Below are 27,773 nucleotides of genomic sequence, written 5' to 3' on the forward strand. Positions count from 1 at the left end.
TAAGGGCTGAGGGATTCCAAGACAAATGCCACATGAATCATCTGCCCTTACTCAAGATGGCCACAGCTAGAAATGCTAAGGGGTAATTTTTCAAAGCGATTTTCAGAAGTCTCCATAACGCAGAGGGTGCAGCAGAGATTCTGTGGCAAACCATCCCACTGCTGCGAGGACCCACCCCCCATCCTCCTGTGCTCCAGTGAGGAAGAACCGGAAGCTGCCTTCCCCAGATGAGAAGTCACCCACACACCTGGGTTCCGGGACAAGTGGAAGACCCAAGAAAAAAAAAACCCATCCAGCTTGGTCCTCGCTGCCCCATATACCCCGAGCTAAAGATGGAGACCTCCAGCTGGCCAATGCTTTCACCGAGGACGGAAGAGTGTTCTGGGATTGTTGGGATGGTTACCAAGCAAAATAAATACAAAAAGGTATGGCATCAGCACCCCAATACCTGGGGAACTGTAGTGCCACCCCGCTTCCCACACAGTGCTCACAACATGGTGGAGGAAACAAGAACGGAGGCCTCGGTGGAATTATCCTGACTTGAGTCCCAGTGTTTCTTGGGAAAGTGGTGGAACTATGCTCTCTCCAGGTGCTGTCCTGAAAGACGATTGGGGATATAAAGCATGAAGACTAGGGATGCACCGAAATTTCGGCCAAAAACACCCTTTTCGGCCATCGGCCAAAATGTAAAAAAAAACCAAAACACTGATACAGGTGCCGAAAAAATCCCGCCCGCCGTCACCACCACAGTCTGCCGCTCGGTAGTTCTCAGCCTTACCTGAGAAACCATCTAACAATCCCGGCGCTGGGCATAGAGATGAGTGAAGGAAAGATGGCCTCCACTCATCTCTATGCCCTTGGAGGACTGGAGCAGTCACTTCCAATTCCGGCCATTTTTTTTTTTTTTTTTTAAAGCACTATATCAATGCTTTTTCTTGATCCAATGCTTTACATTGCAGAGAGATGTGAGGTCTTATTTACCCCCCATATCTCTCCATAAAGAGGACCTGTCACTAATTACTTCTATCACCAGGGATGCATGCAGTTCTTGTGATAAGAATAAAAGCGATTAAAAAACCGACAGTGCAAAAAAAAAAAAAAAAATTTAAATAAATAAAAGTTTAAATTCCCCCCGTCCTCGCACGTAGTGGTGAACGCATACGTAGGCCATCATATGTAAATGGTGTTCATACCACACACGTCAGAACAAGAGCAATAATTCTCACACTAGACCTCCTCTGTAACTTTACACTGCTAACCTGTAGACATTTTTAAGATTTTTAAGTACCGCAGTTTCATGCCATTTCATGAGCGTGCGCAATTTTAAAGCGTAACGTCGGGTATCTATTTACTCGCCGTAACATCCCCTTTCATATTTTACAAAAAAAATGGGATTATATATATATATATATATATATATATATATATATATATATATATATATATATTTTTTTTTTTTTTTTTAATCAAAGTGTATTTTTTCCAAAACATATATATTCATTTTTAAAAACTGCGCATTTCGGTTTTGGTCAAGCGCATTTTGAATTTTTGGTTTCGGCACCAGAATTTTAATTTCATATGGGCAAGTTTGCTGTGAATATTAAAAATTATAAATAGCATTTTCTGGTTATGGTGCTCAATTACAGTTTAGTTCCACTTTAAACTTGCCATACAAGGTACGAATGTGTCAAACAAAATTCGAGTGGTATGTGACCCTGTTGGCAACCTTCTCACCAGGTATCATTCAATCTGAAAACTAAGGCAGCCAGGCAGAAAATCCTATCAGATGCAGCCATTGTGTGGCTATTCTTACAGCCGGGGGTGTGAACTGTCAGAATAAAATAGCCGGAAGCGATTCATCCATCCAAACGGTTTAGCATGGATGGGGGAAATCTTACAGTGTATGGCCAGTTTTAAAAACTCTGATGAATACAGTGGTTGTAAACCTCTGAAATTAGAAATGAACAATGTATATCCTTCTATACTGTGTACATGCCTCAATCCAAAGCACCTAGTGTGATTTCTGTCTGCTTTCACATTCCTTTGCTATCTGTGTGAGTCACTTCTGATCAGTTTATACTGACAAGCAATTCAGAGAGACAGCCCCGCCCTTCCCCCGGCCCACAGTCTGATTGACAGCCTCAGCTGTGCATGTTTCACTATGAGACTATGCAGAGAGGTGTGTGTCCATTCCTTCCACTTAGGTCTCAGATTACACTCAGCTCCCTACTCTATACCTGCAGTGTGACACATTATCCCTGCCTTCTGGAGCTTAGAAATGCTGTGTAAATTCAAACTTTGAATGTAAGTAGAGGAGAGAAGGCTGCAGATAAACAGGTACAACTTATGTAGGAGCATTTGTTTAATCTGTGCATCACCTGAGACCAGTCACTTCACTGGGTATACAATATGTAAAGGATTACAACCACTTTAATATCAGCCTCTTCATGTTAAGAGGTCAGAAGATTGGGACTCAGTCCGCCGATTGCGGCACAGAGACATGAACACTGTGAAACTCTTCACAACATACCACCAGCAAAGCAGCGGCTGTCCTGTTGGATCCAGGTTCCCTAGAAAAAGAAAATCACATGGCATTTGGATAAAGTGGACTCCTCATTTAAAGGGTGTGCATAAACCCAGCTGCTATTTGCTGTCTTTTGATCTGTTAAAATGGCAAGAAATGCATTGTTATATCGATTTTATATATTGGGGGGAAAAAAAAAAGTTGTTCCTGCTAGAAATCTAGTGCAGCCCCATGTCCTGTATACACAGCAATCTATCCGCAATGCTGCGTTCACCTCCACAGATTACAACGCCCCCCCCCCCCCCCCCCAGTTATGTTGTCTTAACACTTCCTGTCCTTGGGTGACAACGCTTCCCCATAAATATAGTACAGTGAGTGAGCGTTGTCACCCAAGGACAGGACGTGTGTTCCTGGCAGGATCACCAGGTAAAAACATAGGGGGGGCGGGAGCTATCAGCTGCTTTATGTGCATTTTTTTTCTTGGATTTTTCATATTTAATGAAAATGAGGTTCATTTATTTTATTCTTATTTGATTAGGGAACTAGGGGTTAATGTATATATTATTTATTTATGATTATTTTATCTAACATTCATTATTTATATATTTTTTTTAAATTATTGCATTTGAGCACAAAATGCGCCATTTCAATCACGCATTTCAATGTATTTCTATGGAGAAAAAAAAAACTCTTCAAAAACACACCATTTGGTTATGGGCTAATTATATATTTATGATAATTATTTTATTACTTGAGCATTTGAGCAGAAAAACACACGAAAACTCTAAAAAGCGTGCAAATCACGCATTTCAACATGTCTATGGTTTAAAAAAAAAAAAAAACTCTTCAAAAACACACCATTTGGTTAGGGGGCTAGGGGTTAATTAACTTATATATTATATACGATTATTATTTTTTTTATTCAAATATTTTTTTCTCATTTATTGCATTTGAGCAGGAAAAAAAAAAAAAAAAAAAAAAAAGCGTAAATCATGCATTTCTATGGAGAACAAAAAACTTTAAAAAAAGCTAGGTGTTAATTAACATATAGTATATATTTATGATTAATATTTTATTATTTAAATATTTTTTTAAATTAATGCCTTTGAGCAGAAAAATGTGCATGAACGCTTAAAAGAAAACCCCCCCAAAAAAACAAAAACCAAAAAAAAAACAAACATGCAAATTGTGTGTTTCAATGCATTTTTATGGAGGAAAAAAAAAACCTCTTTAAAAACCGCGCCAATCTGCCTGAACCGAGCTATGAAAGTATCTCCAAAACTTGTTTGGTTTCAGGTGACTTGGAGTGGAGATGTGAATCATCTCTATAGAGAATTTGAGCTACAAAACATTCAGGTGTGAATGGGACTTAAAGCGGAGTCCCACCCAAAAGGGGACATTCCGCTTTACGGACTGGTCCCCCACTCCCCATTACGGATCGGCACCTTTGAGGAGCGGGTACTCAAAATTGACAGGTACCCGCGTTCCTGCTGCGATCGGAAAGCAGAAGTTGTCCTCCCACGCTCCCTCCCCGTAGTCTTTTGGGGCACATGACAGGTCCTAGAAGCCTACGGGACCATTCAGGAAGTGCAGCGCTACTCACACATGCGCAGTGGGCACCCGGCTGTGAAGCCGCAAGATGTCACATCCGGGTGCCCACACTAAAGATGCCGGAGCCTGGAACACAGGACAGCTGGTGAAATGGGCTGCGGGGAGGACACCGCGGGATCATGGGACAGGTAAGTGGCTGTTTTTTAAAAGTCAGCAGCTACAGTTTTTGTAGCCGCTGACCTATTGTTTTACAGTGCGAGTGGAGCTCCGCTTTCAGTGAATATCATTGATTATCTTATTACAATGCCATATGTAAGTTGGTGGGATTTATTGGGCAGCAAAGTAAACATGTTGTCCCTGAAGTTGATGTTGAAAGCAGACAAAAATGGGGATTGCAATTTGTTGTATATGGGGCTGTGTAGCCACAGAATGCTCAGGGTGTCCATGCTGACCCGTGTCTACAGCCAAAAGCACCTACAATGGGCATGTGAGCCTCAGAACTGGACCACAGAGCAAAGGAAGTTGTTCGAGGTGTTGACTTTGTCTCCAAATTCTCCGGATCTCAATCCAAATCAAGAATCTGTGGGATGGGCTGGAAAAATTCAATCCATGGAGGCTCCACCTCACTACTTATAGTACCTAAAGGATCTGCTACTGACAGCTTGGTGCCAGATACCACCAGCATACCTTCAGAGGTCTAGTGGCGTCCTTGCCTTGTTCTGGTGGCAAAAGGGAGAACCTACTCAGCGAGTGGTCCATAAAAGGTATGGCTAATCGGTGCAGATGCCCCATTTACTTCTAGAAATGAAAATTCTACACAACGTTAAGGTTCTGAATAGCAGGGGATTCGTGAGCCCATCCTAGAATCGGAGCCGACGTCACAGCCAACCCCATACTGCTACCAGAACACCACACTGTATGTAGATGAGGCTCCATACAGTTTATACAGAGCTGAGAGTGGCCGCATCAATTCGTAAAGAAAATAGTCTGTTTGGCCCAAACGGTTTAGAGTGATAGCAAAGCTGGCTTTAAATGTTAGTTAGGTCTAGGGGTTGAAGAAAGCTATAAACACTTATCCAATTCCACGCCCTGGCAGGCCTCAGCGCTCCTCTCCTGCTCCACGTTTCACTTTGTGGGTTGGCCTTCCTTATCCTCGTGTACAATGCAGGACTACAGGTCCTGCATTGTATGTGATGATGCCAAGAGTGCCGATGAGAAGGGGCTTCTGAGGACATGGAGATTACCTCCCGGAGTGAGGAAGAAGGTAAGCATTACAGCTTGGTCCTCTACCCCTAGACCTAACGAGCACCTTGCAATGCAGGGAGGCCTCCAGACATGGAGATAACCTCCCCGGACTGGGGAAGAAGGTAAGCATTACAGCTTGGTCCTCTACCCCTAGACCTAACAAGTACCCTTGCAATGCAGGGAAGCCTCCAGACATGGAGATAACCTCCCGGAGTGAGGAAGAAGGTAAGCATTACAGCTTGGACCTCTACCCCTAGACCTAAGGAGCACCCTTGCAATGCAGGGAGGCCTCCAGACATGGAGATAACCTCCCCGGACTGGGGAAGAAGGTAAGCATTACAGCTTGGTCCTCTACCCCTAGACAAGCACCCTTGCAATGCAGGGAGGCCTCCAGACATGGAGATAACCTCCCGGAGTGAGGAAAAAGGAAAGCATTACAGCTTGGTCCTCTACCCCTAGACCTAACAAGCACCCTTGCAATGCAGGGAAGCCTCCAGACATGGAGATAACCTCCTGGAGTGAGGAAGAAGGTAAGCATTACAGCTTGGTCCTCTACCCCCCTAGACCTAACGAGCACCCTTGCAACACAGGGAGGCCCCCGGGGAAATTTTTTTCTGTTGCCCAGAGCGAGGCTTTAATGGACAGCACTGGGGCCTTGCAGCAATGAAGGCAACCAAATCCTATGGTGGGACTCTGTGTGGGGTTGGTACATTTTTCTCCACTTTGTGTGAATGTTATTCGCTTGCTCCACTTTTCTCCGGCAGTCAAAAACGTAATAATTGGCTCCCTGGTCAAACTGTCAGAGGTTTGCCAATGATTTGCACAGCACTTTACAGTATAAAGGGAGACAGTACAATTATAATATATATTGTACAGAAGGAATAGGAGGGCCCGGCTCATGAAGCCTACAATCTAAAGGAAGGGGGAGGTGGTACAAAAGATGATAGCTGTGGGAATGATCTGGTGGAGGTGGCTCAAGTACAGTTCTTAGGTGGAGGTGGGGTAGGCTTCCCTGAATAAGTGAGTTTTCAAAGATTGCCTAAAGGCAGACAGGGTGAGGGCTGACCGGACATACTGGGGTAGGGAGTTCAAGAGGATGGGGGTGGCTCTGGAGACGTCCTGGAGGCGAGCGTGGGGGGAGATGACGAGGGAGCTAGAGAGCAAGATGTCTTGGGAGGAGCGGAGAGGGCGATTTGGGCGGTATCTGTGGATGAGGTTGGCAATGTAGTTAGGGGCAGTGTTGTCAATGGCTTTGTAAGCTGTGGTTAGTATTTTGAATTTTATACGTTGGGTTAGTGGAAGCCAATGAAGGGATTGGCAGAGAGGGGCAGCAGTCGCTGATCGGTTGGTAAGGTGGATGAGTCTAGCAGCAGTCGCTGATCGGTTGGTAAGGTGGATGAGTCTAGCAGCAGTCGCTGATCGGTTGGTAAGGTGGCTGAGTCTACCAGCAGCATTCATAATAGACTGAAGGAGGGATAGCCTGCCTAAAAGTAGGCCAGTGAGGAGGGAGTTGCAGTAATCAGGGCGGGATAGAACCAAGAGTGTGGATAAGTTGTTTTGTGGTGTCATTGGACAGAAAGGGGGGGCGGATTTAGGAAATGTTGCAGAGGAGGTTGAGGCGGCAGGATTTACATATACAAATATTAAGGGCTAATTCAAACAGTGAGCAGTGACAGATGTTTTTCTGCATAGTAAAATCACTGTAAGGACACACATGAAACCATTGTTTCCCGTGTGCCCTATTCGCTCTGTAACGCAGCCCGGGGATGTGCTGCAGCATGCTGCGACAAATTGTAGGCATGCTGCATTGTATCGCAGCTCACTGTACAGAAGCGCATGGCACTGTACAGCAGCATAGTGCACCACGGCGCTGCACTGTACCATTAATGAAGTGTATGTTTTGTACACTTCAAATAAAGTTTGTAAAAAGAACAGTCATGTGATGCGCTGAATGGCGTACACTGCCACCTACTACAGCTGCTGGAGCAGTAAAGCGCTCTGGCAGATGACCGTTAAAGTGTGAACTTAATGTAACACACTGGAGAAATGTTTCTAATTTATATAAATCCGATCACAAAAATCTCAAAGTGGAATTGCACGGCATCTGGGTACCACACACTAAAAATGCTATATCGTTCATGTTTAATATTCAAAACAAACTCCTCTATCCATCCATGTCTCCATGCCTATATGCACTGTGTTACTCATGTGCTTTCCTCTCCCACACTCCAGCACGGCCCTCTCCATGTTTACTAGACTCTTGTTCGGACAGATTTCAGTGAGTTATTCCTAAGAATTACAGGCCTACAATAAGAAAACAACTGATTTCCATTGAAAATAACGTACCGCTTTGAGCACAGAAATGCTGACATCATCAGACCGCTAGGGAGGTTAAAGGGTGGCCCTTTAAGGTGTGTGCGGGTGCAGGCGCTCACCTCATGTCGGGCCACTCACCTGTCAAACTAGAAACCGCGGCTGTGTTCATACAGCTCCTGCACCCCTATAGAGTAACAGGCGGCTCCGGCCACATGAACAAACCACGCTTTCACACAGCCGGAATATAGCATACCAAACATAGTTGGATCGTGAGGAAAGTAGGGGTGTGCAACTACTGGAACCATTCCTCCGTGGCTTCCTCTGCAGCAGCTTAAAGGGGGAGGGGCAAGGAGGAAGAGGTTGAACTTATGAGGTTTGGGCCCCCACAGGAGGAATGCTGCTACTCCTATTGACAGCCCTGCATATACGTATGCTTAAAACCAGCTCCTGGCATCCCTGCTTACACTGTGTGCAGCCTGCAAGCTATTGGGCACCAGAAAGCAGAGGGCCAGTGGCCACATGTTAGGCAACAAGGCTCTAGAGCAGTGGTACTCAACCTTCCTAATGCCGTGACCCTTTAATACAGTTCCTCATGTTGTGATGACCCCCAACCATAAAATTATTTACCCAGTAATTATAATTCATGAAGTGTCGTTTTACCTCCAATACTGCTGCCTTCAACACAGTAGCTGCCTTCAACACAGTAGCTGCTTTCAACACAGCAGCTGCTTTCTACACAGTAGCTGCTCTTTACACATCGGAAATATGTGTTTTCTGATGGTCTTAGGGGACCCCTGTGAAAGGGTCGTTCGACCCCCAAAGGGGTTGCGACCCACAGGTTGAGAACCACTGCTCTAGAGCCTCTTTCAATCAGGATGCTGCGGCATCCCTGACCAACCCAGATGGCACCCTGGATGAGAAAGGCTGCATTGACATATCAATAAATCATTCGTGAAAGCAGTGTACGTAGCTATATTGGACCTGGTGTTGGCCTCTTGCAGACACTGGGAGAGGGAGAAGCAGCACAAGGTTCCAATACGTTGTGCTGCAGTGCTCATGTGATAACAAGGAACATGCTGATAGTAGTAGAGAGCTGAGTGACAGACATGAGCTCTTCGGCCTGCTGATTCTCCTTTCGCTTTCTGATCACAGGCTGAGGGAGGGACAAGATTCATCACCCTAGGTTCACATATATATGGCTGTGTTCACATATATACGGCCGTGCGGGCCGCGTTTTGCATGGACATGAGAGCACATTCATTTGAATGGACTCCCGTGCCCCGTGACACGCAGGGAAGAAGTCCCTGCACTTCTTCTGAAAACGCAGCTGAGGTTCCCAGTACGGTTGCGTTTTCCAGTGCGGGCGGCGTGCCATTAGAAGTAATGGCACCCGCCCACGGGTCCGCCTTCCTCTGTGCGGATGGTGTGGCTGCACGGATTTTCGTGCGGATCCGCAGGCGCACCACCCGCACAGATGTGAACCTAGCCTAAATGTTACTGAAATGCAAAGGAAAATCAGGTCTCTTGCCTTAACAAATAGAACAAATGTGCAGCGCTAAAATGGATATGCATAAAAAAAATTATAGATAAATACCAAGGATTTATAAAATGCTAAATATCTGAATAACAGTGCTGGTGATATGGAATAAATAAATCGAAGTGCTAAAGATGCCCAAATAAAGTGCTTATCAACCTAAACATGTGATGTCATAATAGATGATAAATAATCATGAGCGTCCAAACAAAAGTAGTAAGGATAAATGACAGTTCCAATAAATATCAGATCCAGATAAGTGAATCTTGTTATCCCTGTAGTAAGCAGATATTCCGGTGACGTGCAGGGTATAGTAAAAATGCACACTCACCAGATGCGCATTTTAAGTGCGCAGTATGTAATTATGTCAGAGGTCCCCTATTCGGTAGGATGGAATACAGCCTGGGATGGAAAAACCCCTCCTCTGTAGCTTGGGGTGGCAAGAGGTCAGCCTCTCTCGCCTTGCCAAACACAGGGCTGTACTGAGTGGCAGAGCGGTACAAATTCCAGGACTGGATGAACAGGAGCAGAAATCCTTTGGCAGATAAAACCTCTCTTATATATGTATTTCATCTGTGAATCTAGCTGAAGTTCAGCTTTAAAGAGCAGAAAGTTCCAATGAAGCACTGGTGCTGACTTTGTATGTGCTGAAATCCTCCTATTCCCACTCTCCACATTCGTATGGACCGCTCTCTACATCCAACAAACATTATGTGCACCTCTGCAGAGGCGAGACGATTTGCATAATTGATTCGACCATTAAAATGTCCTTTCTACTGTATTAGGAAATATACAGTGCGCTAATTGCTCTTCATTAGGAAGCCACGCTCGGCTCCCCGCTGCCCTGCTGAGTACTTCAGAGATTCTGCGCGGCTTACACGACCCGCAGGCCTGCGTGCCACGCTGGGAGCAGAGGGGGGCGCTGGATCAGAGCTGGAGGTAAAAGGCAGCTGCGTTATTACATGGGGGGGGGGGTCAGCTCACCTGATGGGAACGGACGCTCCCGGCTCCAAGGTCAGACAGAGAACGGCTCAGCTTGTCCTGCTGCTCGGACAGGTACTTCTGGTACAGGTTCAGCATCTCCTGGCACTCCCGGTACTGCTGCTGCAGAGGTGCAAGGAACGGTTAAGGAAATTTCTGGAATAAGTTGAACAATGAAACCTACAAACAACAATAAAATGTCTATAGAACCAATATAGACAGACATAGGCTGGACATACACAGCACAAGTGGACCTGTCATTAGATTCAGGTTTTCCTGTCCAGTCTGCACATGCTTAGTAATGAGTCAGAGCAACACCAATCAGGGGCTAGGGTTGGTGTCACCCGGTGCGGTAACACTTGGTGACACCCCCTCCGACGATCCCCGCAGAATGGATCGAATCTTCGGATTGAGCAGAATGGATCAGACTCTGATCCATTCTGCTCAATCCGCAGATTCGATCCATCCTGCGGGGATTGTCAGCTTCCTTTACAACTTATCTTTTCTTGGAGCGGGTCCGGTGTCACCCCGTATAGGTTGCATGCCGACGATCCCCGCAGGATGGTTTGGATCTGCGGATTGAGCATAATGGATCGGCATCCGCTTTGGAGTCCGATCCATTATACTCCCCAATCTGCAGATCCCATCCATCCTGCGGGGATCGTCGGTATGCTAACTATACGGGGTGACACCGGACCCGCTCCAAGAAAAGATAAGTTGGTTCCAGGGATCCTGCGGGGATCGTCGGCTTGCTTTACAACTTACCTTTTTGTTGAGCGGGTCTGGTGTCACCCCCTGCGGTCGGGGCCACACCCCCCGCACCTGCCTCGGGGCTTCCCTGGAACCAATATAGACAGACATAGGCCGGGCATACACAGCACAAGTGGACCGGTCATTAGATTCAGGTTTTCCTGTCCAGTCTGCACGTGCTCAGTAATGAGTCAGATCAACACCAATCAGGGGAGTCCCTAGGGTTGGTGTCACCCGGTGCGGTAACACTTGGTGATACCCCCTCCAACGATCCCCGCAGAATGGATCGGATCTGCGGATTGAGCATAATGGATCGGACTCCGATCCATTATGCTCAATCCGCAGATCCGATCCATCCTGCGGGGATCGTCGGCTCTCCTTACAACTTACCTTTTCGTGGAGCGGGTCCGGTGTCACCCCGTATAGGTTGCATGCCGACGATCTCCACAGGATGGTTTGGATCTGCGGATTGAGCATAATGGATCGGCATCCGCTTTGGAGTCCGATCCATTATACTCCCCAATCTGCAGATCCCATCCATCCTGCGGGGATCGTCGGTATGCTAACTATACGGGGTGACACCGGACCCGCTCCACGAAAAGGTAAGTTGTAAGGAGAGCCGACGATCCCCACAGGATGGATCGGATCTGCGGATTGAGCATAATGGATCGGAGTCCGATCCATTATGCTCCCCAATCCGCAGATCCCATCCTTCCTGCGGGGATCGTCGGCTTGCTTTACAACTTACCTTTTTGTGGAGCGGGTCCGGTGTCACCCGGTGCGGGCCGCACCTGCCTCGGGGTGCCGCTGACACCAATACAGACAGACATAGGCTGGACATACACAGCACAAGTGGACCTGTCATTAGATTCAGGTTTTCCTGTCCAGTCTGCACATGCTCAGTAATGAGTCAGAGCAACACTTGCAGGTATTCCCTCTCACAGTGCTCCCCCTGACAATGCCTTTATCTGCTTTCCTCTCCAGAAAGACCGCACCATCTTTGTTCAGGCATCACCCTACTTAATGCACACATGAATTCTGGCTGATCGCCATTCAGCTTCCCCTCAAAAATTAATCAATGTGTGTCAGAAGACAGATATCTCCTAGTGTAGTATTTATGAGAAATTTAAAAAAATTGCAAAGAATAGAAATAAAAAATTTCACTCCACACATCCTGGTGCCCAATTCCTCTGCACCAATACACTCAGCCTTCGGTATCGCCGCCGCTCCACTCTCTGGAGCCGGCGTGTGTTCCAATCCCCAGAACTGGAAATGACGTCACCACGTAAACCAGATATGGCGGACGTGTTCACTGCCTCTACATGTTTCGCCATCACAGCATCCCCTTTGGACACAGAGGGGTAGATTTACCAATACTGGTGCACGCAGAATTCGGTGCAGCCCAGTAAGGTCGCCAATCAGCTTGCTCAGTTAGGCTTTGGCAATAAAACCTGGAAGCGGATTGGTTTCTATGCAGAGCTGCACCAGAGTTTGTACGCTACAGTGGTGGTGCACCGAAATGAAAACATATTCAGTAAAAAAAAAAAAAAAATCAAATGTCTTCATAAATTTAGGCCAAAATGTATTCCGCTCCGTGTCTTTGCTAAAAAAAAAAAATCCCAATACGTGTAAATTAATTGGCTTACAAATGGAGGTGTATATATAATTTGAATTTTTTTAATATTAGTAATGGTGGCGATCAGCGACTCACAGCGGGACTGCGGTGGGCATTCTGACACTGGGGGGGAAGGGGGGACGACTGAATAACTGCCACTGACATCCCCAGTGACACCAATACAGTGATCGGTGCTAATAAAAAGCACTGAAACTGTACTAATGGCAGTGGGCAGGAAGGGGTTAACATGTGGGGCGATCAAAGGGTTAACTGTATGCTGTTTTACTGCATTGTCTGTGTGCTTTACAATGTAAGCACGATGCTTTGTATTTCTCGGCTATGCAGAGCAATACAAAGCAGCATGCTGGAGCTGACAGGGGAGAGATCTGTATTGTTTACATACAAACCTCTCTCCTATCAGTATTACTTTGTGATCGCCGGACGCCGGCGGGGAATCTCCAGCCGGGACCCGATGATTGACAGCTGTAGCCGCCAACGGCAGCACTTTCGCCCCCTACCCGGAAATACAAAATCAGGTATATGTACGGTATTTTGCGCAGCCCTGCCGCCCTGTAGCAGTAGTTCTGTTATAGGGCGGTTGGGAAGCGGTTAAATTTCACAATGTGCAGCTGCAGCAAGTCAGATACAGCCTGCCTTGTTTCCTCGCTGGAGGACACCCAGCATCACCTAGCCCAGGGGTAGGCAACATGCGGCTCTCTAGCTGTTGTGGAACTACATTTCCCATGAGGCATTGCAAAGATTACAAAACAGAGTTACAGGTATGACATGCAGAGGCATGATGTAACTTGTAGTCCTGCGGCTCTCAGGTTGCCTACCCCTGGCCTAGGGCTTTCCTCCCCTGCCCGATTGTCCCTGGTCCACCTCTTTCAATGGTTGAGGCTCAACATCTCATGTGGGTGTTACATAGGGCGGTCTGCATACAAATGCACCCTTGGAATGCCCACTCCTCCAGAATGACATCCCCACGCCGAATATTTGCATAACTCCTCCTAAAAGCAAGCCCACTGATTACATTAGGACTGAATGAGGGCTCTTGAGTACCGAGGCAGGGTGCTGTGATGTTTTCAGGAAACTCTGTACAGCACCCTGCGGTCCCCCCCCCCAGCGATGATCTGCCTGCATTGCACCGTTAGTGGGTTCATTGGTAGGCCTTTTTTCAGGCTTTTTGCACATTTTTTTTTATCGAACACGTTTGTCAAAATCGGCCGCGAATTTTCTATCGGCTGATTTTCCCGGCAACGATGGGCAAATAGGCCGATCGCTTTACCAATAAAAAAAATCTGAGGACGAAGAAGAGGAAGAGGAGGAAGAAGAAGAAGAAGAGGAAGAAGAAGAAGAAGAAGAGGAAGAGGAGGAAGAGGAACAAAAGGAAGAGGAGGAAGAGGAACAAGAGGAAGAGGAAGAAGAGGAAGAGGGGGAGGAAGAAGAGGAAGAGGGGGAGGAAGAAGAGGAAGAGGGGGAGGAAGGAGGAGGAGAAAGAAGAGGAAGAAAAGGAAGAGGAAGAAGAGGAAGAAGAGGAGGAGGAAGAAGAGGAGGAAAGAAGAGGAGGAAGGAGGAAGAGGAGGATGGGGGAGGGAAGAGGAAGAAGAAGAAGAAAAGAAGAAAGAGGAAGAAGATGTGTATCTGAATAAAAACATCTGTATCCAAAATGGATACATTGTTGCAACTGCAAGACTTTTCATATAAAATATAATAGTGGACTGGAGTTCTTCTTTTTCTTCTTCTTATTATTCTTATGTATTGCTCCAGTCTCTGCAAGGGACAGAAGTAATTATGGGCTTAAGTGCCGGCTATGGACGGGATGAAAATCGGCCGATTTTTTTACTGTTGGTGGTAGTATCGGCCGATCGAACGACTTATTTTTTTTTTTTTTTAAAAACGGCCGGTTTTTGACCCGTCTATGGCCTGCTATAGGCTTTGTTCATATTTCACATCTGTGGTTTACAACTGATTTAATCTACTACACATTTGGTGCATTTCAATGAACATGGAGCGAATGGGGCCAGTTTCTTTACATAAAAACATTCCCATTTTGCACACATTCACTTCCCAAAGCCAAGCCGGCGATGTAGACTATACTGTGAGCGCGTTATTTTTTTTTAATACAAGATCGGCTTTGAGAGTAAATCACACGGTAAACTGATGAAAGCAGCGCCGACACAGGGGGCTCTTCATATCCTACCAATCTGACAGGTGGAATAGATGACAGGGCAGCTACACGGTGGCAAACAGCATGCTACGCTGTACGCCTGCGTCCCCCGGCGGGAAAACGTCTAAGGTGAGAGCCGCCCTTCGCGTCGCTCGCGTTCATTTCTTGTTTGCATTTTCACAAATTTCGAATGTAAAAAGTAAAACAAATAAAATGAACGCGGCGTAATTCAGCTGTCATTTCCTCCAATTGCTCATAATTGTAACTATAAAAAAGATAATTTTCAGCCATATGTGCATCTGCACAGACAGCGAGTGGACAATTCCTCCGAGAGGTACGCTGAATCAAACGCTCCCTCTAGCGGACAAACTTCAGCATGAGCCGAACAAGGCGAGCGGGAGGAGTCTGTTTGGGGAGGAAAAAAAAAAAAACAACAAAGAATCGGTTTTAATGTGAGAATTACGCTTCAAAAGCAGCTTTCATCACTTACGCGATGATGTATGCAAAACATCTCGGGGGTTTGGAGATGAAGGAGAAGTAGAAGAACAGTTTGATGGAGAACAATGGGGTGTATTTTAGCAGCTGGAAGGCCTGCAGTAGTCTGGACCTGTAAACAGAGCAATCTATACACAGCAGCTGCTACTTATGCTGGGCTGTGAGATAGTTATCCACTTAGATCTGCAGAGATTGCGTTTTATCTTGCTGCAGCTGGTACCGTTTCCCCCATTTCCTGGTGATGCGTCCGTCCGATGTTTGTCTGCAGCCACCGCAGCGGTTGCATGTCCATGTCCAGCTGCTGACATCCAGCACACATCTGCGTCCAGCTGCAGCCATCCTACAGGCATCTGTGCCCTTCTGTTACCTGAACCCCACCCGGGACCCGGCCTAGCCGTTGTACAATCTATCCTTAGACAGATGCCAACAGATGGAAATGGAGGGCTAGGATGGCACCCACACAATTTGGTCAGGGGGGTGGTAAAACCACGGGTTTATCATCCTACCTGACCACCTACTACACTGATTTGTAGCCACTCAGGGCTGTACACATGTCACAGCACTTCCCATACATATGGAAGAAAAATAAAAAATATATTTTCAAAATATTCTTCCCAAATATAGTGCCATATATTTGAAATGCTACGATTTTGGCCAAGAGAGAAAAAGGTGACAGGAAGGGAGATCAGCTATGGGACATAGCAGTGTTGTCTACTAGGATGAGATAGCCATTTGATACCCTGGGTAGTCCAAGCAGCAGATAAGATGGTAAACTTAACGTGTCAATGAATGCGAGTTATGTCCAAAAGATGCCAATCTGGTCTACTATATTCAGCGAGTTAGGAGACTCGGGCAGCAGTGGAAGCTGCAAAAAAAAAAAAAATTTTTATATATATATACATACACACACAGTTGTGTTCAAAATAATAGCAGTGTGTTGAAAAAAGCTGAAAATCCTTCTAATAGCTTTTATTTCCATCCACACAAATGCATTGGGAACACGACACGTTCTATTCCAAATCAAAACATGATGAAAATTGATCAAATTTGTGTTGTTCCTCTAAATAAAATTGAAGAAAAGTGATTAGACGGTTCAAAAAAAAAATCGCCGTGTTTGTATTCTTCTTTACAAACTCAAACATTCACTATATAAACTGAGAAATGTTTGAAGATTTTGCTTTCCTTTGAATGACTTCATGAATATTTGGTTGTAGTCGCACTGTTTCTGAGAACTGCTGTACATCTGTGTTGCATGGAGTCACCCAACTTCTGGCCCCTGTGATCAGGTATTCCAGTCCAGGATGATTGGACCACATTCCACAGTTCTTCTCTATTTCTTGGTTTTTCCTCAGAAACGGCATTTTTGATGTCACCCCACAAGTTTTCTATTGGATGAAGATCCGGGGATTGGGCTGGCCACTCCATAACGTCCATCCTGTTGGTCTGGAACCAAGATGTTGCACGTTTACTGGTGTGTTTGGGGTCGTTGTCTTGTTGGAACACCCATTTCAAGGGCATTTCCTCTTCAGCATAAGGCAGCATGACCTCTTCAAGTATTCTGATGGATTCAAACTGATCCATGATCCCTGGTATGCGATAAATAGGCCCAACACCGTAGTATGAGAAACATCCCCATATCATGATGCTTGCACCACCATGCTTCACTGTCCTCACAGTGTCCTGTGGCTTGAATTCAGTGTTTGGGGGTCGTCTGACAAACTGTCTCCGCCCACTAGACCCAAAAAGAACAATCTTACTTCCATCAGTCCACAAAATGTTGCACCATTTCTCTTTAGGCCAGTCAATGTGCTCTTTGGCAGATTGTAACCCCTTCAGCACACGTCTTTTTCCCAACAGTGGGACTTTGCGGGGACTTCTTGCAGATAGCTTGGCTTCACATAGGCGTCTTCTAATTGTAACAGTCCTCACAGGGAACGTCACACCTTCTTTCATCTTCCTGGAGCTGATTGTTGGCTGAGTCCGCGCCATTTTGGCTATTCTTCTATCCATTCCAATGGTAGTTTTTCACTTTCTTCCACGTCTTTCAGGTTTTGGTTGCCATTTTAAAGCATTTGCCATCATTTTAGCTGAGCAGCCGATCATTTTCTGCACTTCTTTATATGTTTTCCCCTCTCCAATCAACTTTTTAATCAAGGTACGCTGTTCTTCTGAACAATGTCTGGAACGACCCATTTTCCTCAGAATTTCAGAGAGAAATGCACTGTAACCAGCATGTCCAACATTTGCTGCCTTCCTTCCTTAAATAAGGGCAATAATTGCCACCTGTTTTTCAAAGAATGAATGACCTCACTAATAGAACTCCACACTGCTATTATTTTGAACACGCCCCTTTCAATGAGTGATTCAATGACACAGAATCAGCAGCATGCATGTCATGACTGTTGGGTCTGTTGGATTTCTATGACTCTACTACACCTGCTAGGAAATTATTTGCCATGTAGAAATATAATTCCTACTAAAAACAGTGATTGATCCGGTTAGTGATGTCTGACTGCTATTATTTTGAACACAACTGTATAAATATAAAATAATTCATATATATATATATATACACACACACACACACACACACACATATATGTGTTTATTTTTTTGCATGTTGAAATGTGTTATTACAAAATATACAAAAGTATTTTTTTTAAAAATACATTTCAAATATACTGTATGTTTATGCCTTTTTATGGGGGCACCAGCAGGAAGAGGATGCACACAGCGCTAGCAAGGGGGGAACCACTAAAGAAGAGGTAATGGACTGCTTTGTTCCAAATCATTAAACAGAGCAGGTAAATATAAACCTCAACTTAAAAAAAAAAATAATAATAATAATAATGATAAGCTTTAGTAGTAGGCTGCCGGAGGCAGCCAATAGTTTCTGCTTCTGATGTAAGGATGGAGAGGGACTCAGATGGGGACCCTGATGTAAGGAGACGCTGATGAGGACCCTGCTGTAAGGGGTGGTCCATGATAGGGATTTTTTTTTAGTCCAACAGGTATTTGTAAAAATACATAATGTAGCCCCCGTACCAAAACGTTTGGAGACACCTGATCTAAGGCCTTGCTGCTTTTGACTGTTAGTCTGAGGAAATTTGGTGTTAACATACTGTTCAGCTCACTGTTCTCCTTGCAGGGGAGGAAGCTGTACCTGAGGGCCTGCAGAGCAAGGATTTTCCTGCTTCTGCTTCACCTACTTTGAGGACCTAGGCTTCCTCCACCTTTCCTGCTGCTTTTTGATAATTACTCTTTAAAAAAAATCCCTGCTCATCCACCAAGGCGGCCACCCTCACACCAGTTATTCAATTACTAGTCATCAGGGAAGCAAAATGGCCACCTCCACACAAAGACATTGAAGATCATTGCTTGTTTAGTCAGTAATGGGGGAAAAGATCAACTATGGGCAGACTACAACTTATACTGGTGACTAGCCATTTTCCCTCCACTTGCCTTTTTTGGGCACAGCTTCCACAGTACAGGTCCTCTTCAGCCGCCTCCCGCCCACCATATAAGGAAATGATGGGCACAAGGCAGTTCTCTTCTTCTGGAAGGAAGTCATCCCACTCTAACAACGCGTGCACACCGATCGGTGGGGCGCTGTGTCCCTGGGACACAGCAGATCACTGGAAAGAGCCGATGACTTCGGCTCTGTCATGTGATCAGCTATGTCCAATCACAGCTGATCGCATGTAAATAAATGCCTGTTATTGGCATTTCTCTCCTCATGAGCTGTCACGCTGACAGAGGAGAGGAGAGTCAGTAATCGGCATTACTCAGAGGGGACATCTAAACTGGTGAAAAGGGCACTGATGAAAAGTAAAAAATTTGAAAAGTGACATTCACTAAATACACTAAAATCACATCGTATAACATTGCTGTATCAAACCATTTCACATACATTTTGTCCCGAGTGCTTTGTCTGGCGCCCTGCCTGCATTTTTACTGTTCTTTCTTCCTGGAAACTGAGAAACGTCCATGGCGTCCAAAAAGCGTCCCTTTAGGTCAAAAGCGGTTTTAGACCGGCTAGAGAACAGCGATAGTAAATCAGAACCACTTGCAGAATTGAGTGATAATGATTGGTGGGGGAAATTCCTCATCAGACACTGAAAACGATTCTGCGACTGAGCTCAGCAATGTGCGAACTTGGCGCTATATTTCACATTTCAGTGTTTTTGGTTTGATTATATTATTGAATTAAATTTATTAGTATTATTTTTTACGTTTATTTATCTCCAAAATACGCCCGTTCCTAACCCCGGAAACTACTAAGCAACTCATTCACTCCCTTATTATCTCACGTCTGGACTACTGCAACTCCATCCTCACCGGCTTACCTCACCACAGGCTATCCCCGCTTCAGTCTATCCTGAACTCAGCGGCCAGACTCATCCACCTTACCAACCGCTCCGTATCCGCCACCCCCCCTCTGCCAATCCCTCCACTGGCTTCCGATTGCCAAACGGATAAAATTCAAATTTCTAACACTGACGTACAAAGCCGTCCATAATTCTGCCCCGAACGACATCACCGACCTGATACCCAAATACCACCCAACACGCACACTCCGCTCCTCACAAGACCTCCTACTCTCTAGCTCCCTGTTCTCCTCCTCCCATGCCCAGCTCCAGGACTTCTCCAGGGCTTCCCCCATCCTCTGGAACTCACTACTCTAATCCATCAGACTGTCACCTACCCTCCTCACCTTTAGGCGTACCCTGAAAATCCACCTCTTCAGGGAAGCCTACCCCACCCTCACCTAACTGCCGATCTCCTCCACTCCTCCTACCACTCCATCCCCCACAGCCATTTCCTCCTGTACCACCTTCCCCTCCCTCCTAGATTGTAAGCTCCAAGGAGCAGGGCCCTCGAACCCCTCGTGTATTGTATTGTTATTGTACTGTCTCATATTCTGTCCCCCTTGCTACTGTACAGCGCTGAGCAAACGTTTGGCGCTATATAAATCCTGTATAATAACAATAATTAAATTATAATTTATGATTTCGTGTTTCAAATGTTATCATCCCCGGGATGTTTACTAGACTCTTGTTCGGACAGATTTCAGTGAGTTATTCCTAAGAATTACAGACCTACAATAAAAAAAATACATATTTCCATGCAAAAAAATGTACCGCTTTGAGCACAGAAATACTGACATCATCAGACCGCTAGGGGGGGTAATGACATTTGAACATATATAGCGCGGAAGTGTCAAATTGTTAATAAGGAAAGGTTGCACGAGGATAACGGACAACAAGCACACCTTTCTACAGAAACTTTCTGGTTTTACACGGAACGATCTCTCAGCAGCACAGCAACGAAGTGCCATGAGGTCTATCTACAGCGTATGATCCATCTGGCCTGGGATTTACAGCCCCGCTTCCCCTCCTAAGTGACTGTTTGGCTCCGGCATAGACCTGTCACTTGGCGCCGTACAAAGAGCTGCAAGACCGTCTCCATCAGCCTATAGGTTGGTGCCTTTCAAGGCATTCCAATAAAAAATTCATTATGAAGTAATTAACTGGTTAATTATTTATGTAAAGTCATCCTTTCTTTGTATGCAGGAGATTGGCCCCATTATTTACAGATAACAACGCGGCGGGGAAGGTTCGTGTGAGGTGGCTCCATCGCGCTCCGCGGTTACGCTCCCCCCCCCCCCCCCCCCGATACGCCAGCACCTGAGCGATAAAAGCCAGGGCACAGAAAGTGTCATTTCTCCGTCAAGTATTAGTATTCACGGAAGAGTGTTTACTAAAGATTTCCCTCCGGACAGAGCGGGAGAAGGGAAGAGAGATAGACTCCGGTAATCTTCCCTCCACACCTGTCGGGTATTATTTTCACTCTGTTATAGAATGCCAGGCTGATATGGGGAGCCAGAAACATTACCCCCCCCCCCCATCCATCCCCCCCCTTCACCATTCACATCCTAGAAGGAGACAGAAGTCCAGGAATGGCAAGAAGAAGTGCTAGTCGTCCTCAAGACAAACATTCTGCAGGCGGTCAGCAAAGCAGGTGGAGAGTGTCAGGTCTTCCTTTGGGCTCGTTTACATTTGTGGCAGTCGTTACCACCACTCTGAAAAGTAATCGGCCGTGGATTGCTTTTCAGAGGGTGGCTGACAGGCAGCTGGAAAACGATAGGTCATCTTCTCCGCACCTATTTTAACCCTTAAAAATCTGCACCACTTTATCTGTTTTCAGGTGTTTAACCACTTCCAGTCCGGACGCTTTCTCCCCCTTCCGGTCCGGACGCTTTCCCCCCCTTCCGGTCCGGACGCTTTCTCCCCCTTCCGGTCCGGACGCTTTCCCCCCCTTCCGGTCCGGACGCTTTCCCCCCCTTCCGGTCCGGACGCTTTCTCCCCCTTCCGGTCCGGACCCTTCCCCCCTTCCGGTCCGGACGCTTTCCCCCCCTTCCGGTCCGGACCCTTTCCCCCCTTCCGGTCCGGACCCTTTCCCCCCCTTCCGGTCCGGACCCTTTCCCCCCCTTCCGGTCCGGACCCTTTCCCCCCCTTCCGGTCCGGACCCTTTCCCCCCCTTCCGGTCCGGACCCTTTCCCCCCCTTCCGGTCCGGACCCTTTCCCCCCCTTCCGGTCCGGACCCTTTCCCCCCCTTCCGGTCCGGACCCTTTCCCCCCCCCCTTCCGGTCCGGACGCTTTCCCCCCCTTCCAGTCCGGACGCTTTCCCCCCCTTCCAGTCCGGACGCTTTCCCCCCCTTCCAGTCCGGACGCTTTCCCCCCCTTCCAGACCGGACACTTTCACCCCCTTCCAGACCGGACACTTTCACCCCCTTCCAGTCCAGGCCAATTTTCAGCTTTCAGCGCTGTCACACTTTGAATGACAATTGCGTGGTCATGCAACACTGTACCCATATGAATTTTTTAGCATTTTTTTGCAATCTTGCAGCCATTGAGAAATACTGTGAGAGCTGTGATTGGTCACAGCTTGTCACATGGTACAAAGGCTGTTGTGAATAGCCCTGTACCATGTGATCTCTGTGATCATTCACAGATTTCACATGTAGTAAGCAATGTCAGAAGTGACATCTTGCTTACTACTCTGCATGTGATCACCGATTGACCAATCAGTGATCACATGAATCGGGACCTCACACAGAGGTCCCATACAACGATCGATGTTCCACTGTGTCCGAAGGACACAGCGGGCACCAGATCGCGGTGCTGCACACTCCCAGGGAGCGCACACAAGCAGGGAGGCTGTTTATAAATGGCCACCCGCCCCTGCACTGCCACCGTCCGGCCGTTTATATACAACGGCCGGACAGGAGGTGGTTAATGTTGCTGCAAAACCAGAAAACAGAGGCAGGCAGACATTTTGTTGGCTGTACTAATAGAAAATAAACCAGCATTGTGGCCCAGTTATTACCGCTCTTACTGAAAAGGGCCCTATACCACGTCTGTCTAATAAGTGTTCGGACAGAACCCCTTTGTATCCATACATTTCCATTTTCTGGGATTCACAGTCGCCAGTCTCTATCCAGACGATACATATGTTTCACTTCCGTTCTGAATGGTGGTGTCCCAGCCTTAAATTGTATATTTTTTTATCATTGTCATTTTGATTCTTTATTGTAAAAATGTTTTGAGTATTTTGTTCTCTGCGGAGATGGCATATGTACAATTTTAAATTGTCAAGTTATTGAAAATGTTCATCAGAAAAAAAAAAAAAAAAACCCGCACCACCACCTTATGCATTTCACGTGGTTGCAGGGCATTTGTGGTGTGGGTATCCAATTACATAAGAGTGCAGCGCTAAAAGTATAATAAGATCAATAAATGATAAAATATATAAAATAGGTAAAAACTGGTGATAGTTCCTTATAAGGTGCTTGATACAGAGGTTGATAGGCGACTTCACATTCCAGTGGTGTGTCAATAGTAAAAATACGCACTCACCATATGCGTATCTTTAGGTACGCAGGTAATCAGTAAAACCAGAGGTCCCCCTCTTGGGATGGGATGGATGAACTGGGTCGTCTTAACGGACTCTCCTCCCTCTGGCTAGTAGGTGGCTGCAGGATCATCACCCTAGGTCTGTGCAGATGGAAATCCAGGCAGAGGCCTCCTTAATGGATGGCGGACGCTTGTCAGGTAACAGCTCCCCCCTCTGGGTTGGTGCCACAAGTACAGCTCCTGTATCATCAAATGCTGGGCTCTGGAAGTGAACATTGGCTCGCCAGGGAGCCAACCAAAAAATGGCCCATAGTGTAGTACTTATGTAAAAAATTCAATTTATTAACCCATGTGGAAAAAACATCAAACAATAAAGAAATGAACAATAAAGTATACCGACCATTAAAGTATGAAATAAAATGGCCGCCGGACCTATGATAGGTACCAGCTGCAAAGATGTCACGGCGTAATGGCCCCTTTGATGCGTTTCGTGCTAAAGCACTTCCTCAGAAAGGTAGGCCATCATTTTTGCCACATTACACCTCAGCCAGAGAAAGTCTTGTATTCATTCAGAGAAGACAAAGCATCCTGTGATTGGCTGAGCAGCATCTTGCCCAACTCTAGGAGTATTGCAGGGAGTCCCGGTCCCACCGGAAGTTTTAAATGATTGTTGTAATATTATGCTGGCTTGTCAATATTCTGCTTCATAAAATATACACCGTATTTTTCGCTCCGTAAGACGCACCTAGGTTTCAGAGGAGGAAAACAAGGAAAAAAAATATTCTGAACCAGGAGATGACCAGAGACTGCGGACACAGTACAGGAGATGACCAGAGACTGCGGACATAGTACAGGGGATGACCAGAGACTGCGGACACAGTACAGGGGATGACCAGAGACTGCAGACATAGTACAGGGGATGACCAGAGACTGCAGACATAGTACAGGAGATGACCAGAGACCGCGGACACAGTACAGGGGATGACCAGAGACTGCAGACATAGTACAGGAGATGACCAGAGACTGCGGACACAGTACAGGAGATGACCAGAGACCGCGGACACAGTACAGGAGATGACCAGAGACTGCGGACACAGTACAGGAGATGACCAGAGACCGCGGACACAGTACAGGAGATGACCAGAGACTGCAGACACAGTACAGGAGATGGCCAGAGACTGCGGACATAGTACAGGAGATGACCAGAGACCGCGGACACAGTACAGGAGATGACCAGAGACCGCGGACACAGTACAGGAGATGACCAGAGACCGCGGACACAGTACAGGAGATGACCGGAGACCGCGGACACAGTACAGGAGATGACCAGAGACTGCGGACACAGTACAGGGATGACCAGAGACTGCGGACACAGTACAGGAGATGACCAGAGACTGCGGACACAGTACAGGAGACGACCAGAGACTGCAGACATGATACAGGAGATGACCAGAGACTGCGGACATAGTACAGGAGATGACCGGAGACCGCGGACACAGTACAGGAGATGACCAGAGACTGCGGACACAGTACAGGGATGACCAGAGACTGCGGACACAGTACAGGAGATGACCAGAGACTGCGGACACAGTACAGGAGACGACCAGAGACTGCAGACATGATACAGGAGATGACCAGAGACTGCGGACACAGTACAGGAGATGACCAGAGACTGCGGACACAGTACAGGAGATGACCAGAGACTGCGGACAGTACAGGGGATGACCAGAGACTGCGGACACAGTACAGGAGATGACCAGAGACTGCGGACACAGTGCAGGAGATGACCAGAGACTGCGGACACAGTACAGAAGATGACCAGAGACTGCGGACACAGTACAGGAGATGACCAGAGACTGCGGACACAGTACAGGGGATGACCAGAGACTGCGGACATACACACACACATATATACAGTATATATATACATACACACACACACACACACACGTGATTTTGTGCACCTGTGCTGCCCTGTAGCAGTATTTCTGCTATAGGGCGTTATCAAACTGTTATGGGTAATGCTTCATAGTTACATAGTTTGTCTGGCTGAAAAAAGACAAAAGTCCATCCAGTTCAACCATAAAAATAAAAAAGTTATAATCCTACACCCACAGTTGATTCAGAGGAAGGAAAAACCCCAGAACAGTTTGCTCCTGCAGGGGGAAAAAATTGCTTCCTGATCCCCCGAGAGGCAATTTTCGCTTTAAAAAAGCCTGAATTTGGATTTTTGGTTGTGTAAGATGAGTAGGTGGTAAAACCAACACACCAATCTCATCTCACCAAAAGTGGTGTGGCAAGCCTTTCTTGATGAACTAGCTGACCGGGTCCAAACCCGCCACGAGAGATATCACCCCTGCACGCCCATGCCATAAATCTGAGCTGGCGGCCTCCTCGGATTGATTTCTATATCGCGCTGCCCACGCTGTAAATGTAAACCGCAGACATGAGCGCCTCTTAAAAGTGGGTTTAGTGCGCCTTTAAAAAGCCAGCATGGTCACCGGAGGAGTTTATGGGCACGCCGCTGCACAAGTCTCTCTCCGAGATGAATAGTTTAATGAACTTGGCATCCCTCACACAGCGCAGTGTGAGCTAAAGTGCTCGGCTCGCCTTGTTTATCTGTTCCCTCGTAATATAAAAGATTTACTTTGCGTTCCACGCCGCTGATTTGTGCTGCCGCCGCTGCAAACGCGGTTTACATATATTGGTCGAATGGTAAATTCCTCCCAATAAACGCCATAAACTAACAAGGCCCAATCAACAGGGAATGTGCAATTTCTTTGCGCTGCCACCGTGGAGAAACATCTTTCTTTGGTGGAGAAGAGTCGGCCTATTATATGGGGGGGGGGGGGGCACAAATGCAGGACAAAAGCGACCAGCACCTTGCCGTAACGCAGCCTCTGCCATGATCGGAGCCGCTGGAAGGGAATCGATCAATTTCATTTATGCCTTTTTTTTGGAAGCAGACAGTGTGCTCTGCCGTGAAATATAACCGCTCGCGGCAACCGCCGTATATTTGTTTAGATACGCTCAAGCACAAGTTGGGAAGACGTTAGGCAATGCTTTATGGGAAATGTATGCAAAACAAGTCTGTTCCTTAGGAGAAATTACTTCTGAGTAAATGGAATTTTAACGCGGCAGACCTAGAAGTGAAGGTCTCGCCCACCAGGCTCCTAAAACGCAACTTGATGGGCCAAGTCAAAAAATGCTGTGCTGCCGATGTGCCCCAGTAAACACTGTAACTGTGAGAAAGTTAAGCACATATTAAAAAGCTATCCTTTAAATTGGACCTTTTAGTGTGAATGCAAAAATAAATTCAGGACATGAATATCCAGCAACAGTAACAAAAATAAATAAATAAATAAAAAACAAAACAAAAAAACTAAAAAAAAACAAAAAACAAACAAAAAAACCTAAAAACACAACAAAACAAAAAGTGACACCAAAAAAAAAACCACAAAACAAAAAAACTAAAAAAAAACAAAAAACAAACAAAAAAACAACTAAAAACACAACAAAACAAAAAGTGACACCAAAAAAAACAAAAAACTAAATACAAGAAAAACAAAAAAAAACAACTAAAAACACAACAAAACAACAAAAAACAAAAAACAACAAAAAACCAAACACACACAAAAAAACTAAAACAAAAACTAAAAACACAAAACAAGAAACAATAAAAAAAACCAAAAAAAACACAAAAAAAAAACCACAAACAAAAAAACTAAAACAAAAAAAAACAAAAACTAGAAACACTAAAAAAAACAAAACAAAAAAACTAAAAAACACGAAAAAACAAAACACAAAAAACAAAAAACACACAAAAACAGAAAAACAAACAAAAAAAACCTAAAAACACAACAAAACAAAAAGTGACACAAAAAAAACACAAAAAAACACAAAAAACTAAAAACAAAAAAAACAAAAACTAGAAACACTAAAAAAAACACGAAAAAAAACACGAAAAAACACGAAAAAACAAAACACAAAAAACAAAAAAACAAAAACACACACAAAAACAGAAAAACAAACAGAAAAAACTAAAAACACAACAAAACAAAAAGTGACACAAAAAAAAACAAAACAAAACACAAAAAAAACAAAAAACTAAAAAAAAGAAAAACCAAAAAAACAACTAAAAACACAACAAAACAAAAAGTGACACAAAAAAAACAAAAACAGAAAAAACTAAATACAAGAAAAACAAAAAAAACAACAAAAAACACAACAAAACAAAAAACAACAAAAAACCAAACACACACAAAAAAAAACAAAAACAAAAACTAAAAACACAAAACAAGAAACAATAAAAAAACAAAAAAAACCACAAAAAAAAAAACCACAAACAAAAAAACTAAAACAAAAAAAACCCAAAAACTAGAAAAACACTAAAAAAAAACAAACCAAAAAAACTAAAAACATGAAAAAACACAACAAAAAACAAAAAAACAAAAACACACAAAAACAGAAAAACAAACAAAAAAAAAACTAAAAACACAACAAAACAAAAAGTGACACAAAAAAAAACAAAAACACAAAAAACTAAAAACAAGAAAAACCAAAAAAAACAAACAACTAAAAACACAACAAAACAAAAAGTGACACAAAAAAAACAAAAACAGAAAAAACTAAATACAAGAAAAACCAAAAAAACAACTAAAAACACAACAAAACAA

At 45.3% G+C, this 27,773-nt stretch overlaps 1 protein-coding gene across 1 annotated transcript in view; it reads right to left on the reverse strand.

The window, feature by feature from the left end:
• LOC149438509 (protein hinderin-like) overlaps positions 1-27,773 on the reverse strand; it is a gene marked incomplete at its 3' end in the record, with an annotated part of 179,485 nt that overhangs the window by 82,554 nt on the left and 69,158 nt on the right. The window contains exon 3 of the mRNA XM_089659772.1: positions 10,155-10,282. Within this exon, the coding sequence (XP_089515898.1) occupies positions 10,155-10,282 (128 nt within the window). The remainder of the gene's footprint in view (positions 1-10,154; positions 10,283-27,773) is intronic.

The sequence above is a fragment of the Staurois parvus genome, unplaced genomic scaffold (assembly GCF_062004578.1).
Source record: "Staurois parvus isolate SC_StPar_1 unplaced genomic scaffold, SC_StPar_1.0 ptg001186l, whole genome shotgun sequence".
In the NCBI taxonomy this organism is placed as follows: Eukaryota; Metazoa; Chordata; class Amphibia; order Anura; family Ranidae; genus Staurois; species Staurois parvus.